This window comes from Cylas formicarius, unplaced genomic scaffold, assembly GCF_029955315.1.
Source record: "Cylas formicarius isolate icCylForm1 unplaced genomic scaffold, icCylForm1.1 PGA_scaffold_4__25_contigs__length_36172078, whole genome shotgun sequence".
Lineage (NCBI taxonomy): Eukaryota > Metazoa > Arthropoda > Insecta > Coleoptera > Brentidae > Cylas > Cylas formicarius.
The window spans coordinates 29,113,244-29,132,707 of record NW_026844334.1 but is presented as its reverse complement, the minus strand read 5'-3'; the positions used below and the strand labels follow the sequence as shown (position 1 = coordinate 29,132,707).

General features: G+C 32.6%; 1 protein-coding gene across 8 annotated transcripts in view; it reads right to left on the bottom strand.

The window, feature by feature from the left end:
• The window catches only part of LOC132700465 (protein lap4), a gene marked incomplete at its 3' end in the record, with an annotated part of 233,088 nt that overhangs the window by 67,251 nt on the left and 146,373 nt on the right, over positions 1 to 19,464 (bottom strand). For 7 of the 8 annotated variants that reach the window (XM_060667806.1, XM_060667811.1, XM_060667813.1 and 4 more), the window contains 2 exon segments: positions 13,233 to 13,382; positions 15,243 to 15,368. In XM_060667806.1, coding sequence (XP_060523789.1) covers positions 13,233 to 13,382; positions 15,243 to 15,368 — 276 coding nt within the window. 8 annotated transcript variants of the gene reach the window in all.

Here is a 19,464-nt window from a genome sequence, read left to right as displayed (position 1 = left end):
ACACCCACACACCCACACACCCACACACCCACACACCCACACACCCACACACCCACACACCCACACACCCACACACCCACACACCCACACACCCACACACCCACACACCCACACACCCACACACCCACACACCCACACACCCACACACCCACACACCCACACACCCACACACCCACACACCCACACACCCACACACACACACACACACACACACACACACACACACACACACACACACACACACACACACACACACACACACACACACACACACACACACACACACACACACACACACACACACACACACACACACACACACACACACACACACACACACACACACACACACACACACACACACACACACACACACACACACACACACACACACACACACACACACACACACACACACACACACACACACACACACACACACACACACACACACACACACACACACACACACACACACACACACACACACACACACACACACACACACACACACACACACACACACACACACACACACACACACACACACACACACACACACACACACACACACACACACACACACACACACACACACACACACACACACACACACACACACACACACACACACACACACACACACACACACACACACACACACACACACACACACACACACACACACACACACACACACACACACACACACACACACACACACACACACACACACACACACACACACACACACACACACACACGCACGCACTTAGTACCAAAAAATTGATTTTATTGAAAATGATCAAAATCAGTTTTATTGCAATTGTGGAACATGCGACGTAAGGATATATGCACCAAGTTACAAAAAACTTTTCCTTAAAAAAATATTCATCTCTCGGACTTTGGAAACTAAACATTTCTGTGACTACGTTTATATGAACTTTTTTCTCTTTCCTTTTTGGATGCTAAATCTCCAGCTGAACGCGTTGCCACATACAGGGTGTCTAGAAATTAGTCGGCAAACTATAATATCCTAAATAAAACCTACTATTCTAAATAAACATACGTCAAGAAATGCCCCCTAATCTAATCATAGGCCCTAAAAGGAAGATCTGAAAATTGTTTTGTATTAATATTTCCGAAAGAGGTGAGCATGCCGAATGTTAGTCTAAACGTAGCCTTTGACAGGAAGAGTTAATAAAAGAAGCAATAACTGTGTCGTGGATGGACTTTTATTTTTTTTTTTTGTAATAAAATCAGAAAAGTTGTATTCCTTTACGAGAAAAAGGCATATGAGATTGATCGTTTCCGAGGAAATTTTACAATACACTGTTTAGCATGCCCAACCATAATGAAAAGTAGGCCTTGAAACAGAATTGATAAGATTGATGGTTAGATGAAAATTTTGCAAACAAGTTGGTAGCTCTAACGGGAACCCACGGCACAACGGGCACATATTACCCAAATTACCCCACAGAAGTATATAAGTATATTGTCCAGAAAATCAACTAAGGCGAATTAATATTGCTGGAAATCATATCAATCATATATAACTTAGTGTAAATTAGTGATTTTAATTGTTGGTCAATCAATGCGGAATTAAATGTTACTTATTTTTCATAAAAATTGCCTGCTAGACGAATAAATAGGATGGGCATGCCATGCAGTGTATTTTGGAAATGTACTTGATTCAGTGGTAGCGATAATAATCAAGTGTACCTTTTTCTCTTTACAGAATCACAACCTCTCCGATTTCATAAGAAAAAAAATTAAAAGTTAACCCACAACAAAGTTATTACTTTTTTGCAAACTGTACCCCCCAACCAAAATTTGACATTTATAATTTTAAAATTAGAATCAGCATACCAATCTGATTCTATTCTGTTATATTAAAAACATTTTGAGGTCCATTACTCTTAGAGCATATGTTTATATAGAAAACTAGATCCTATTTTGGACGGAGATGCCCTGAATATCTAATAGTTCTATGGCGCTTACGCTCATCAATTGAAGAACCTAAACGTATGCGTGTATCGAAAACAGATTTCACATACTTAAAATGGGCGCAGATGTACACCGCAGTTTAAACAATCAATATTGCCTTAAATACAAGTCAATTTTATCGCTATACACTTTACATTTTACATTTATTAATAATTAAACAACTTTACACTAAATTGTCACCGATAAAATATGCTACGGTTTACAATGCTTGTCTCTGATCTGGAACAATAGCGTATTTCAGTTTTATTACATTGGAATTGGTGGTTTTATATATTCATGCTCATGCCGTGTATTAATTGAAAAAAAAAAACAAGTGCACTAACCAAAGTAGATTTGACGTTCCTTTAATTTTCATTGATATACCAAGTGACACAAGAAAGTCACGTCAAGATGCTTTTAAAAATTATAGAGTTTTCCCATTTTTTGGCACTGGGTATTTAACTAGATCAGAATTTTCGGAGTCAAGTAATTATTACCGGGTTCATCTGTATTTTGAAACACTTACGGAATTTAGTCATTAGAAAACTAAAAAATTACTTTATTTATTATAGTCCAGTCAAAATAGACGTTGTATGTGCCAGTAGAAATAATATCCCAAAAGTCCCCATCGATTCCATAAATTATTCTAGGCGAAAAGTCAAAACTTATTCTTTTTTTTTTCGAAAAATATCTGAGACGTGAATCGTAGATCATAAAGTTATCTACAAAAGTGGTACATATACTCTTTTACCCTAGGAATAATCGTTATGCATGTTCAGACCACCTGTGAGGCGATGTAACGGCTGTCCATTTTTCGATGGTTTCATGGTTTTCTTATTAGTAAAGATAAAGGGATGGATGGATGGTTTTCACGACAATGAGTTACTTTTTCGAGAAACGAACATGTGCCGCGAAACAAATTTTCAAACCCTTTTGATTTTTTGAGATACAGGATGTTTTCGGAAGCTTTGTATTTTGGACATTTTTTATTCCCTTAATATAATAAAACTAGTCATTATTAATTAAACAAAACAATGAACTTAGTTTTAGCTATGCAAAACAAAAATCCAAATTTGATGTCTTATGTTTTACAACATGATTCTTATGCGTCTCAATAGATTTCAAACAATAAATAGCTTTTAGCTCTCTAAAGGCTGTTTTGGTTTTGGTTTGTTTGGTACTGGATGGTACAAAATTTTATTTTGTAGATAACCCCACATAGAGAAATACAAAATCAATAAATCGGGTGACCATCTTCTAGGTCCATCTATTCCAATCCAGTACCCAGGAAAAGTAGAATTAGCATAGGCACTTAAAAGCTCCGCAAATATAAATTATTACGATATGACTCCTATTTCGGGGACGATGTTTTCAGTAATTTCTAAATATTTATTTGCAAAATATTACATACAAATTTTCTTTCCACTATGAAACATGAAAAATTAAAACCAAACCAGCCAAATGTTACATGACGATTTACTTGACACAAAAATCTATTAGCACTCGTGAAATGATGTCGTAAGACAATTTAACGGAATTTTCAAAATTATTTTCAAATTTACTCTACGTAAATACCAGTTAAAAAACTCTATTCCAAATTAAACCAATTTAAATGTATATGGCTTGAAAATTTAATCACGGATTCAGTTATTCCGACAGGATCCTTCTTCCAGGAACTACTTGGATTCATTCGGATTGAAACCGATACATATCCTCCATCCTCCTTTGCTTTGTTGTTTATTGGACAGGCGTTTACTAAATCATCAATGCTGAATTAAATTTGATTTTAATATTAAAAAAATTCTTCTATTTTCTCTTTATGTCTATTAGTAATAAACGATAATACATAGTTTTAGTTAATTTAAATTGGGCAGAAGAATATACAATAATTTTTTTTCAAAACTTAAATACTAGGCTGGATATTAAGAACTTTAAATATTTTTTAGATGCTCTTGGCAAAATCAACTGTATAATGCTAAAAAATATAGAGCGAGATCCATTAAAAAAATTAATTTGGTTTATTTCTGGCAAGTAATTGTAGATAGTAACAAATAATCTTAGTATGCCATAAGCTTTAGAATAAGCAAAATGCAAATCTTTCAATAGCAGCTCAAAAATTAAAAGAACTATAGAAAATTATGTTTGCTGTATCTTTTGTGTCTCGAAAAGTAGCACAGGGTGGTGAAAACCACGTCAATCTATCTTTACTAATAAGCGTAAAACCTTCGAAAATTGGACACCGGGTACTTGCCGGTTTTTTTTAAATGTAATTGCCCTAGTAGCCTACTTCACGATCTGTTATAATGGAAAATATTCTATTAATTTCATGATAATAATATTTATAATTGTTCGCTATTTAGAAAATCTTTAAAATATAAAAAACACTGACAGAAGTCGTCTCTTATTCTCCTGTTAAAAATGTTATATACATGGCCCATCTCATTAAATTATCAAAGGTTCAATTGAAAAAAAAAAGTTTAGGTTGTAGGCCATATCTAATTCGACCGCATTATTATTACAAAATCCGTCCCGTCCTATCACTTCAAATCGTCCAACTCGGCATTGTGGCAATTAAGATACTTTTATTTTTATTTATTTATTTAATTTGCATAAAATAAAGTATCGATTTTTTAAAATAAAAGTAAATTTGTACTTGTAATTTGTGATCAATTCAAACCTTTACATAATTCGAGGCAAGACGAAAATGGTTAAATCATTCAAATTTTAGAATAAGTGTAAATTACATTTAAAAAAAAACGAAATCAAAGTTCGAAGCAACTTGGCCTATGTTTATACTTATTTATTTATGAATGAATTATGGAATTGAAGAAACGCCAGATAATGGACAATAGGGGCGCAAAATAAATGAGAATCGGTACAATCCAACAGCAGTTATTACAAATTAAAATAATAACCCAATATATAACCACACCCAAAATAAAATTTAACCGTTTATAACTATACAAATGGAAGTCCATAAAGCATATCAATTTAAATCTGACTAACGGAAAACAACAGACGAATATCACAAGCAACAGACAACAAAGCAGGAACCCATATTCACATCAATAGAAGAAAAATCAATTTTATCGAAGAACTTCTCTTCAACTTCAACAAGAAAACCACAACTGGAAAGGGAGTTTCGGAAATGAAATGAAAATACCCAGATAGGCGCTTAAGTAAACTATTATTTTGAAAATAGTTTTTACCTGCATTAATCTAACTGGACTTATGAACAGAGTGTTTCAAAATTCAATGCAAAAATTTTAAAAGCACATTTATCAGCCAAAAATATTACCCTTAGCTTCGTTTTCGAGATATAGGGTATCAATATTTTTAGATTTCTTTTTTTATTTTGTACAATCAAAATAAAATTATTTATTTCAGTGAGCTATTGATTTTTTGAAATATAATATTTTTTAGATCGCTTCATAAGTTTGGTGAGTAATTAATAAAAAAAATTCTATAAACAAAGATATACTGTATCTCGAAAACGGACGCATATTTTTATAAGAAAAAAAAAACGACTTAGTTTTGGCTGTGATAAATGCCGTATTGTAACTTTATTGTTTGTTGTTTTCTTTTAAATGCTTCCGTGCTGGCAAAAAATCTATCACTCGTCTATTATGATGGACACAATTGACCTATAAGGTAAGGTGGAATAACTGCGTCCAGTAGGCAACTTAAAATTCACTATTAGACAACCGGCAAAACACGGTGTGTTTCATCTGGTAGTTTGTAGCTCTGCAAAAAGTGATTCGAAACAAATGCGAAAAACTTAAGGGCGTGATGATTTATACATAGAACAATGAAATATTGCACTCAAAAAAATTACGCGCTTTGAAATGTACTTTGCATTAAATCAACTCTTTTTCTACAATTTAACTAATAAAAAAAATAACATTTTATTTACTTTTGTAAATATTTTCATATTTATTTGTTTATTAATTAGTGGTTTAGTCATCAAAGTTTATCTTTTTTCCTATATTTAATGTATTGCGTATTTGTATTAAAAAGAATTATGTTTAAAACCAATTATTACTAACTTACTACCAAAGGACGTTTTTCCGTTCTCATATAATATCAAATGTCAAAACGAATAACATTATAAAACGAAAAGAGGGTCTTCTATAAAGTGAGTTTTACCAGCCAATAGAATAAAGGAATAAAGTCGCCATTAGCGCTTGCCTGCTCTTTCTAGGTGTTGTGTTGTCTTAGACAGTGACCGCCATTTCCATTTTCAGTTTTCTTGATGGTTTTAAGAGTAGTTCATTTTTTAAATTGTTGGCGACAAGAAAAAAACAATGTGGTATATACAGGGTGTCCCACAACACGACTGCCAAAGCTTAGGAGTGTGTTTCCGGGGTGATTTGAAGTTACAAATGTAAAACACATATACCGGGAACGCTATTCTAAGCACTTGAAATTTTAGACAAATTAAAAGAAATCCTTTTATTTTTTATTATGTTATTTTTATGTATTTATAACTAATTTGTATAATTTTGATAAGAAATTATGTTACTTGTTGACCAAAGTAAGGACATACGCCATCGTACTGAATCCACATTTGTTGTCTTAAATTAAAAGGAACATCGTCTAGTAATATTGGAGGATCATTTTCAATGAAACCTAAATAATGAATGGTCCTGAGATGTTATTTAACTAAACACTCACAGAAAATCTATCTTAAAAATGGGATTCCAGAGTTAGTCGTGGAGTTTCAAGTGCCGAACAATGTGAATTCCTGGTGTTATTGATACCGTCGTCGTTTCGGGTGAATGCTTCATCACTAAAGAATATTATCCGACAAATCCTTTAATGTTTCAATATCCAACGACTAAATTCAAGTCTTGAAGCTCGTACAGTGTATAAAGTTCTCCATACTCTCATTCGGCCTACGTTAAGTCTATTACCTATTCTTCGGATACTTATAAACGGACAATGAGGCCACACACAATGAGGCATTGCTAAAAACAGTTCGGCAAGGAACTCTATAAGAATGGGAAATCGCCGACGACATTCATCAACTGCCGCTCGTCCGTTTCCATTACACAATCCATAAACAAAGTGAATGTCGGCGTATTGTTCATTCGAAAAAGTAAACTTTGTACCTTGAAGAGTATTTTAATTTAACACAAGAAAATAAACACGGAAAATTAATTTAATTGCCCTTTGCTCTCAAAATAAATAAGATTCACAGCCACCTGAACTTTTTAATAATAATATTAACAGCCAAACGTAATACTGCAGCAACTAATTAAATAAAACGGTTTCTTTTTAAATGGTCTTTAAAATTTCAAATGCTTGAACCTCAGTTAAAATATCGTTCCGGGTATGTGTTAATTTGACATTTTTAACTTGAAATCACTTCACCAGGACACTCCCAAGCTATAGCACGTTGTGAAACAAGAATTACAGGATAATGGAACCAAGTATGGGTGAAAGATTACACCTAAAGGTTCTTAATCATTTTCTTTAGTTTTCTTACCCAAATCTAAGTAAAGGCAATTAGGTATGATTGTAAAAAAAAATTGTTTCATTTTCAGTTAAAAGTGATTTTTTTTAATACTGCATATTCCTGGAACTAAAAAATAGGACTTTCTACTACAAGGATAGGTTTAACAGAAAAAAAAAGGATTTTCCTTAAAATTGATAATGATGTTTCAAATAGCCCATTTAAATTGTTATTTTAATCATTTAAAATAATATTTTGTGATCCTCATTTTATTATCTCCGCCATTATAATCTGAATGGTTTTCTATTCAATGCAATAGTTTTGTTATAATAAGAATTAGCAATAAAGATTATAATTGGACATTATAGAATCATACAGCGTCTTACTGACTTATTAAAAAGCACCAATGAAGCAAAATCGTTAGCGTCTTTTTTTTAAATTTTACAACATTTTTACTATTATATAAATGCACTTTCTAAATATTTTTTAATTTTTTCAAAACGATTGGAGAAGATTCAATTACCCTAACCGGTCTTCTTAACTACGACATATTTTTTTATGTTTTATTTAGAAACTTTTGACCACTCATATGACCGGTCACTTGACAGAAATAAAAGATGAAATTTTTATTTACTTATATTATGGGTTACGTCGCCATCGGGTCGTTCTGGGATATAAATAGACTCGATATTATTATTGGGATTCCCCGAATCGCTAAATATCGTATTTGAATATTCTAGAAGAGGGTTATAGGTAAATTGGACACCACAAACGCATAATAATTTATTATAAAATACACATTAATTTTAAATAATGGTAATGCTAGATAACACTCTACAATTGAATTACTTAAAACATTTTTTGACTAGTCAATTGTGGTCAATTTGGCGAGCCCGAACATTACTGTTTCACTTCTTGCTTGTTATTGACTTATTAGTTTCAATAATGTTTATTTACAAATCATTTTTAAATTGTAACTATTTAGAACATTTTTTTTCTTGTAATGTTTACGTTTAATTTCTTTTTCTTGGAAACTATAAAAATGAAAAAAAAGCAGGTGACAACAAAGTTTTTCTTTAAATTTAGTTTTAGTTTGGTTAAAAAAAAATAAAAATCAGTATGTTTTTATAATAGCAATATTAAATTGTTGTATACAAGATCTAACCAAAACGCATTGCGGTTGTCTATTGTGGTGCATTTCACATAACTGTGAACTGTAAGTCATTTAGGTTAGGGTTACTCGACAATAAGTCTGCGGCAACTGGTAGCCTAGCTTGCTCCAGTTACCACGAACACAGTGAAAATTTGGAATAATGTATCCACAATGTAACAAATAAGCAAGTGTACAAATTAATTAAAAAATTAATCATTTTTGAAATCTTCGGAACTTTCTAGACATTTAATATTATAACAACCTAAATCTAAGTTTTACCGCGACATATTTTGCATTTTATGTTAAAAATCAGGCTTGCATGTCAAACATATCTATCGATTTGTCCGACTCAAAGCCATTGTTATATATCGAAGTTTGATTTCCTTAAAGATGGGGAATTACTTAAATGATTTGTGTTGACCTTATAAAAATTAATAAATACACTTACAATTACAATTTAAAGGAAAAAATCTTTAAAGAAAGAACAATTTTATAATTTCATCATATTTGGCGTTCGGTAGCTTTGTATAAGGTTCCCTATTTCAAAATGTTTGTGGATTTCAAAATTAAAAAAAAAATTATGTTAAAATGCTAAACTGATATTAATTGGACAAGAAAATAATGGCGACAAAAAAAAACAATCCAGCACTAAACTTATTGTTTAATGTTCTTCGGGATTTTTTTTATAAATTTTATCAGGCAAGGTAATTGAATTATTACATAAAAGTTTTTAACTTTTATTAAACATATGCTTTTGCTTTTAGACAAAACCCTTTGAGAATACGCTGTTTCAAACAAATAATAAAGGCCTTAAGTCAGAGAATGCGATAGGTACATTTATACTTTCAAACGTTATTTTTGACACAAATTCGAAAATAGGTCAGAAACGGATTACTTGGATTATTTGCTTTAGTTCAAAAACTGTTTATGTAGGTGGTTCTTGCAGATAAAGCACCATTTTTTATAGGGGACAAACTGTAATGGTATGGTTCAGATGCATATGGAATCACTAGAATGAAAGAAAAAAAATGCCTATCCAGACCCTTCTTAAGAAACTTTTGTAACGGGACGGTCCTAGAAATTTAAAAAACAAATATTTTAAATAAATCGGCCAAGACAAAATACCGAAAACCAGTCTCTGAAATGACCATTACAGGACGTAATTGTTATGTGGAATTTTAAAATTCGGTTTCTACAAAAAAAATTACTTAAACCAGAGAACAAATTACATCTTTTTTAGTTGAATGCTTTTTGCTCTATCTCCGTAAGGAAAGTGGAAATATATATCCTAGGCTATCACTAGTGCTATTAAGTGACACGTATGTGATTTCTTACCTTGCCACTAGATGAAGTTTTCTGATCATTTCAAAAACAACATGGGCGTCATTAGATAGTGAAATAAGGCCCCCACAAACCAGTGAAAACGAATCTCAAAATATTTATCATATTCTAAAATATAAACAAAAACACTTTTTGCTAAAAAAAAGTTCGATTTTTGAAAAAAAAAATCACTTTACGGGTTATTATTAATGTCCAACTAACCCGAATATACCAAATAAAACATTCGAAGGGCACGAAATTATCCCGTAGCTAACATTACTACGTTTTGACTTGCTCAGTAGTTTTCAAATATTAAGTATATCTGTTATTCCTCTATTAATTATTAGGTTTAACTAACTCACCAAAACGATTGAATTATTGGAGAAAATCTATGTAGTAAAATGTGTATTCAAATAATCAGTATTTTTCTTCGATTCGACTGCGTAGGCACTGAATTGGACAATTATAAAGCAATATTGAAAAAAATAAAGTAGAGTAGGCAATCAAGAGACTTTGACAAGCATCAATTATCAACATGAAAGATGCGAACCTTTGGTAAGATATAAACAAAACTAATTTTCATGGCAATCTTGATAACTATAATTATTTCTGTGAAACAAGATTATTAATTTTTTAAATGGGTTCCTACAGTTTTCGTTAATATGTTGAGTAAGATGTCCGCCGTTGGTCTTGATTACCTGCTTGGGCTTCTTAGGTCATACTTACCAGAGCGTTCATTATTTTACCGCCACCAGTGGTGTCCCTCGGGGTAACAATCTAGCACCACTTCTAATTTCTATCATTATTCAAGATATAGGCTCTAATATTTCAAGAAAAATTCTGCTATTCGCAGACAACTTCAGAATGTATATGGTAATAAGTATTACACTAGATGACTGCAAAGTTCTACAAAATGATATAACTATCATCATGGTGTGTGACGATTTGCCTTCTGCTTAATATTCAAAAATTTTATAAGATTAAATTTTCCACAAAACTAAATCTAATAAGCCATTTCTATTGCCGGACTAAGGTGGCTTTTACTTGAAGAAAGGCCATTTAACACAACTTAAATTAGAACAAAAAATGTTCAGATTTTCACAGTTTTTCATTCTTGACAGCTGTTTCCGCAACACATATATATAAAAACCGGTAGTAATAGATTTTTAATTACAGGTATAGGGTTATAAATTTAAATGTAACAACGGAGACGCATTTAAATCCAATTGGACATTAAGTATTAAATTCGAATATCTCATTTTGTTAATCTCCAAAGCTTCCAACAAATTTAGTATTTTGCAATTTGAATGATTATGTAAAATATCAAAATTATCGTCAAAGTCATGCACTTCTGAATTTAAATGAATGGCACAGTTAGAATCCCAACTTTTATTTTTATACGTCCTTTTATGTTCGTTAATGCGTTTCTTAAATGTTCTACCTGTTTGTCCGATATACATTTTGGGACAAGATCCACATTTCAACTTGTAGACTCCAGATTTTTGAGTTTTTCGTAATTTAGTTTTATTGTTTTTTTAGAAAATGTCCTATGGTGTTTTCAGTTTTTAAATGAATATTAATACCAAATTTAGATAGATATTTCGAAATGTTCTTTCTTGCTAGGTTCTCCTATGTATTTTATTGTTTTATAAATTTTGTTTCGGCGTTTAATATGGGATAGACAGAGTTCAAAGTTATTTAAAACTACTTTTCAATTATAATCTTATCTATCAAAAGGGGTCGTAACCATTGTTAAAAGCTATATGTTTTAAAATATTTAATTCTTTTTCAAAATTTTCTGTAGAAAGTGGTACATTAAGTAGTCTGTTGATAAAAGCATAAAAGGCAGACATTTTGTGTGTGTAAGGGTGATTTGAGTTATTATGCATTATTGTATCCGTGTGTGAGGGTTTATGGTAAATGGAAAAACCTAACTTGTTCTGTAGTTTAGTTATAGTTAAGTCCAGAAAATTTAAAATTTAAATTTATAACCCTATACCTGTAATTAAAAATCTATTAATACTGATTTTTATATATAAGTGTCGGAATTAGTTATATTTTGTATTTGATAAAGGCACGGTGATGCCGAAACAACTGTCATAAAGAATTAAAAACTGCAAAATCTGAACATTTTTTGTTCTAATTTAAGTTGTGTTAAAAGGCTTTTCTTCAAGTAAAAGCCACCTTAGTCCGCCAATAGAAATAGGTTATTGGATTTAGTTTTGTAGAAAATTTAATCTTATAAAATTTTTGAATATTAAGCAGAAGGCAAATCGTCACACACCACGATGAGAGCATAGTTATATCATTTTGTAGAACTTTGCAGTCATCTAGTGTAGTACTTGTTATCATATACATTCTGAAGTTGTCTGCGAATAGCAGAATTTGTTTTCAAATATTAGAGCCTATATCTTTATTAATGATGGAAATGAGAAGTGGTGTTAGATTGTTACCCTGAGGGACACCACTGGTGGCGGTAAAATAAAAGACTTGAATCCATTACGCTCGACAAATAATGAACGCTTTGGTAAGTATGACCTGAGAAGCCCAAGCAGGTAATCAAGACCAACGGCGGACATCTTACTCAACATATTAACGAAACCTGTAGGAACCCATTTAAAAAATGAATAATCTTGTTTCACAGAAATAATTATCAAGATTGCCATGAAAATTAGTTTTGTTTTTATCTTACCAAAGGTTCGCATTTTTCATGTTGATAATCGGATGCTTGTCAAAGTCTCTTGATTGCCTACTCTACTTTATTTTTTTCAATATTGTTTTATAATTGTCCATTTCAGTGTCTACGCATTCGAATCGAAGAAAAATACTGATTATTTCAATACACATTTTACTACTTAGATTTTCTCCAATAATTCAATAGTTTTGGTGAGTTAGTTAAACCTAATCATTAATAGCAAAGGTTGAGCTTTAAAATAGTAAGCACTTTAACCATGGTGGACATTGGAAATGTTTTATTGTTTTCAAACTCACAATAACAACTGCGCCTACTGGTGGCCATTTCAGAAACTCGAAAATAATTTCCCGCATTTTGTTTTGGACGATTTAATATTTTTTTTTTCAAATTTGTTGAACCATCTGTTTTTCTTAACCTTAAAATCTTTTTTTTTTTTTTTTCTATACCAGTTATTCCACCTCTTAACCATTAACGTGATGTTCCGCACTACATTTTAAAAAGTTAAAAATAACATCGAAGTTACGAGTTAATTGCCGATGCGGACAAAAACAGGGACAAAAACTACAAAGCCACAATAACACATTGCATGGACATATTGAATAGAACGAGATTTAAAGGCTTACGGTTAAGGGCTGCGCCGCGAGGGTGTGTTTGCTCATCACAATCGTCGTGGTTTTCAATTCCGAATTTGATCCGCCGGGAGATTTGGGAGGCGCGTGATTCTCTTGCGGTCCTTTGGCGAGTGTTTCTACGGCGTGTACCACGTCTAAAACCTAGCACGATAAAAATACAAAAAAGGTACCATACGAAGGGAACCTTTAGGCTGACAACACACACTCAAAACGAATGGTTCAACTGATATTGATGCATCACTATTGACAAAAAAAAATCATCCATCGACGTTAAAACAAAATCAACCCATCCCTTGGATTTATAGATTATCAAGTCAAATCCAGTCTTATCATGCGGGTCCAAAGGTCACTAATGGATCAGAAAACACAGAGACTAAAATGTTGTATTATTGGTAACAGTTGCAAAATAATGAGCCGTTTTCTCCCCTTTACCTGTTTACACTTTTTGCAGACTCATTCATGTGTCTAAGATTTTCAAACACTTAAATTTGAAAATATCCACGTTTCGTCTAAAAATAGGACTTTTATAAATTTTGATAAGCAATTTTCACTATATATGCTTAAAAGTTGAACATACTGACTCATTATCTGTGGCTGTTCACATAACAATCTTCGGCTAGAGTCTTTTATAGCGCAAACCTAACATTTTTATTAATTTCCATGATGACCATTTTGGCTTTGGCTTTCCTCGTTTACACTTTTTATTCTCTTTCGACGGTTAAACTGGTTCCTAGTGCTTTTGCTATTACTATTTCGTTGGAAAGTTCACTTTCCCTTTTATTTTCAGAATATCTTATCAACTTTAAAACCACTTTTTCTGCTTAGGGATGCAAAAAAACAGAAAATTGTTTTTTATGATTCATGTTGTTAGTTTTTTGTCAAAGTCTAAAAACTGATGGCTGTAAATCAAAATTTTTAAAACCGCTTAAAGTTATGTAAGTATGTATATAAAGAAGACTTTTGTTTCATCGCATGTCCTTAATTCATTAGGTGTTTTCAATAGCCTAAACTTTTTATCTATGCCATGGCGAAATAATTTTTTGAGCACGCGCTGTTTTTCAGTTTTTTATGTTAGTATTGCTCTGATAAATAAAACTCGCCCAAGTTGGAGCTAAACTTAATACTTATTTTACAAATCAATTAAAAAGATAAAAGAAACGTGTGAAGATAAATCGTAAGAGTTACACAATAAGACTGGTTTTGACTAGTCAATAAAATTAGTAAGAACAAGGGCCTTAAGTCCTTTACTATAGACTAACAATACAAGGCAAATATTTAGTATCCTGATCACTGGTTTCATACATATTATCAGACACGTGTAATAACTGTTTTTATGCTATGTTGCTGTCGAAATCCCAACTAAGTCGCAGGAAATAATGTTTTTCAAAAAAACTTCCACAGGCCAATCATCCTGTGAAGAAGCCAACAGAATAATTGGCGAAACATCAGGAAGTTTGATTTATAAACAACCGACGCAGAAAGAATCCAGAAGATTTGTAAATAGGAATAATTTTCTGTAAAAAAAGTGTGAGCTGAGTGACCGATATAGATCAAAGATTTTTAAAGAGTAGCCTTAAATGCTGCAAGTGTTGGAGCCCAGTGAGATTATTATGTTTAAAACTGCCTGTCTTAAAAAGGTATTTCATTTAATGGTAATGTGAGCAGTTAGATGAGTAACAACATAAGTTATCAACTTAAGTGAGACGTCATCCGGACGGCCACCACTACATTTTATTTGAAACTAAACTTTTTCAATCTTCCTGTTGGTGACTTCATTTAAAAACAGGTTATTCAATCACCAATTTTGTTAGAACTATAACACTCAATAGCAGTCTATCCGTCTTTGAAAGGGGCACAATGTTGAAAAAAGGTACGACAAAATTCAGTGCAGGTATTCGTCAGTCCTCGAAACACAAGCTCGTTTAAAGTTAGAGTTAAGCCATTTAATTGTATTTTAGAATCTAGAACGGTCTCTTATAAATTTGTAATTTAATAGTATACCTTCTCGGCAGAAGTGGTTTGTTTTTCCTCGACCAATGAAATGTCATTCAAATCGGAAATGCATTGTATTCGTTTTTCGGCTTCCTCCTTTTCGAACTGGACCACTTCCGATTTAAACTTATTCTCCTGAAACAAATCAAGCTAGTCTGGTCACACAAAATTTAAGATAGCAAAACATATGCGAAATGCTAAGAATTTGACTTTGGAAAGACGCAATTCGCACCAACTTATTTTAACCCTGAACTACTATCGCCCATTTATACTTACATAACTACTATCGTGGGGTCACAAAGGACCCCTCAATTTTTAATTGGCTGTGGTAATTATTTAAATGTAATTTGTGATTTTTTTAATTTTTGATCAATGTAAAAGACACTTATATTTCAAAAAAAATTAAAATATTAGAACATGAATAAGCAACACCTTCATTTTTATATCCACAAAAACAAACGTTTATTAGAACAAAAAAAATATTAACAAATACTGGAACAAAAAGTCTCTGGAAATAAGATTCTCATAATACCATCTTCACCTGCAACAGAAGAAAAACATTCAAATCTCAAGCAAAAAAAAGGACACATAACTTTTGAAAATATGATTGCAATATAAATTGATTTTTTATGTAATGCTTACCAATTCTTGGCATGAAGTACAGGTGAATTGTTGTAGTGAATGAGTTTTGCAGATTGTCCTATGACATTCTGAGCACATGGTGGAATGTTTGGTATCTTTACCCCTGGGACACAAGTAGCATCTACGCCTTACAACAGGACCTTCTTTCTCTAGGCTCACAATCACGAGTACTTTCAGATCCTAATGCTTTCGAGATTATTGAGCGAAGTTATCTGGACAAATTGGGCATAGCAAATCTTATTTTCAAATACTTATCAATAAGACTCATTCCTAGCTCTTTGATAAACTCAGAGACATTTTTTTTTATTCCAGAATTAGCTGCGTGACAAATGATACGACTATTTACCATAGCAATATCCATTATTTTTGGTCAAGGGCATCAACTCCTCCTTTCGTCTTATTGTACAACATTATTATCTCACGTTTTTTAGTTTCCTGATCAACAGAGTTGTCATGGTGTTGTGTGTGTGTTGTCTCGAGTAAAACCAAACATAACAATTTCCCTCTTGTTTTTACGCATGGTTTCCACACATGTAAGTCCAAGTTTCTTTAGTTCACTAAAAACCTCTAATGAAGTGAACCAGTTATCACCAGTGACATTCCTGTTACTATTAGCAATTGGATTCACTAAAGTGAGTACTGATCTGGTAGGTATGGACAGCTTCAGAGGATAGGGTTCATTGGTTTTGTCCGCATACACGAAAGCATTTAACAAATAATGTGTCTTGGAATCACATAGACACATAATCTTGATGCCGTACTTGACTGGTTTGGCTTTCATATGCATCCTAAAAGGGCATCTGCCCCTAAACCCAACCAACATCTAATCGATTGTGCTATACTGTTGGCTTATAAAAGTGTTGAGCAAATGGGATATTGCTGCAAATCTATCACCACTGGCCTTGTTTTGCTCTCTTATTACATGATTATCAAATCTAATGGCAGTGAGAAGAAATAAGAAGCGTTCCTTTGACATTGTTTGTTAGATTTGAATAAACCAGAGAGATATAAAACACCCAAAAAGGCTTTCAGTTCAGTTTCGCTTACATGATCGGTAAATGTGCATGTATCTCCATAATTCGCTACTTAGATACCACGATTCAATTGGACTAGATGGTTTTGATGACGGTCCACGAAGACCTGGAAGGTGCGTAATAATATTGTGCGCGCGAACTGTTGATGGTGCCGGAGGATTTTTAGCCCACTTATGTCTGTTGCGTCTGTAATAATAATTTTTAGACGATTCTTCATCAGATGCTGATTCAACTTCGTCGCTTATGTAATCTGCGTCATTTAGATGGATTTCTGACGCTGTATCATGTTCAAAGTGTTCACCTTCATTGTCTGTATTACTGTTATTATTGTCACTATTATCTTCAACATTCTCACTGTGACACCGCCAATTCGAATATTAGCACTATTAGAAGTCATTCTTACTAAAATAAAATGAACGCAACTACTATCGCGGGGTCAAATTCGACCCCCAATAGCAAATTACTTGCAATTAGTGCGACGCAAGCTCTACTACTAAACGGTATACTAAACTATGCACTTAAGTGGGAGAATACATAGGACGACAAGGTCATGCGCGGAACCGTCTGCCAGGTAAACCAAGAAGCTTAAGTGCTGGGGCGAGATTTGACCCCACGATAGTAGTTCAGGGTTAAATACATCGTTTTTTTTTAATAGGCAAAAATATGACTAACCAATCTTTTATAAAATCTTAGTACAACAGTTTGACCTCATCGGTCAAGAACGGGTGAATGTTCAATGTTATTCGAGAATTTGCCTTGTTTAAAATTTTAGCAGAGCGTATATCGAATATGTTTCAACCACCCGGAATACGAAATACAGGATAAACTACTGTGATGGATTTCTACCGAAGCACACCGGGTTCAGAAGCGGCGAAAACATAGTATATTACTATACGTGAAAAACACAAAAGTACAAATTGCATGGACCGGTCGTACCTACTCTGGTTCAGCAGATCGAAATCGAACAAAACAATCAAATAGCACAACACAGTTGGTCCCCTACAAAGGAACTGGCCACTAGGCGCTCCTTCGCCGACTTCGTCTCCGACAATTGGCAATAGATGGCCCTCCGTACATCACCACAGCACAGTACACTCCCGACGAATTTTTAAACTATCACACTACTTAAGAATGTAGGTACCATAAACACATTTCCATTATGTTACTTAGTTTGTGGTATTCAAAAGGTCTCCTTTTCACCTATTTTGTATCACAATTTCCTGTGCTTACTATGTTTCGATAATGACACATAACCGTGTCAAATGTGGGTCAATTTTTATTTTAAAAGAATTATTTGAAAAGTTGGTTAGAATTCTGTAAAATCCAGACATATATACTACTACTACTATGAAATTTCGAAAATAGCTTTTTTAAAGACAAAAAAATATATTTTTTTTATTAAAATATCTAATTAAAAGCTGTTGTTTTTTATTCGGGCGACATTTGTTATGTGGATGTTTTAGAAAATTCGAAGCAACTTTTCAAGTAAGCAGTATCAATTGAAGATTGAGAGTGGATTACTTGCAAGTTTTTTACTTTGTAGGTTTGAGCTTGACAGAAGAGACTACTTTCAATACGAATTCTAGCGAGTCTTGTTACTTTTAGAGAAAGCACGTTTTGTACCCTCCTGCAAATCTCTTTTTTATGCATAATAATAACAACGAAAAACACTTGTTCATTGCTTAGAAAAGGATAATTTTTACCTTAAATTTGCATTATAGAGCTTTTAGGTTTCATAAACACTTCAACAACATTCAATTCTTTAAATAAAATGGTTTTCCACTAAAGTACAGGAAACTCTTACTGTCAACTGTCAAAGTCTGTACTTAAAATCAACAAAACAATTATAGTAGATAAAAACCAATTGAGAAATTATCAAAATTCAAAGATATTATTAAAAAACTGTCTAATTAAAAATTAAAATTACAAAAGTCCACCAAAAATAAATATACGCATAAGTCAGAATTTTGGACTTAGATCAGAACTTCTGGAAAAAGAGCAGAATTTCTGAGAAATAAATCGGAATTTCTGATTTGAGACAGAACTTTTGAAAAACAAGTCAGAATTTTTTATATGTCAAAATTTATGCGAAACATGTCAGATTTTCTAAAAAAGAAGTCAGAAACTCTGCGAAACAAGCCAGAAATTCTGAAGAACAACTACAAATATCTGAAGTAAGTCTCTCGTAAGGGACATTGCGAATGGATATATATACACACAGGGTAATTGTAGCCACTATAATATTATGATTGATATATGATATGCTTCATACCGATATCGCTGGTTTCGGAGATATAGGGCAATTGTTCAATTTTATTCTCATTAATTGAGATAGTGCTAAATTTTTTGACATGAAAATTATAATTTTGAAACTTATTAGGACATTGCTAACAGAGGGTGCCAGTTTTATGATATTATTTAGAAAAATGGAATAATACTTTTTTTATCTATTGACTTCTGGTTGAAATATGATGAAAAAATATTTATAGAAGAAATTTTCATGAAAAGGTCGTCTAATTTTGTTTTGTTGTTGTTTTTGTTTTTGACTTATTTGC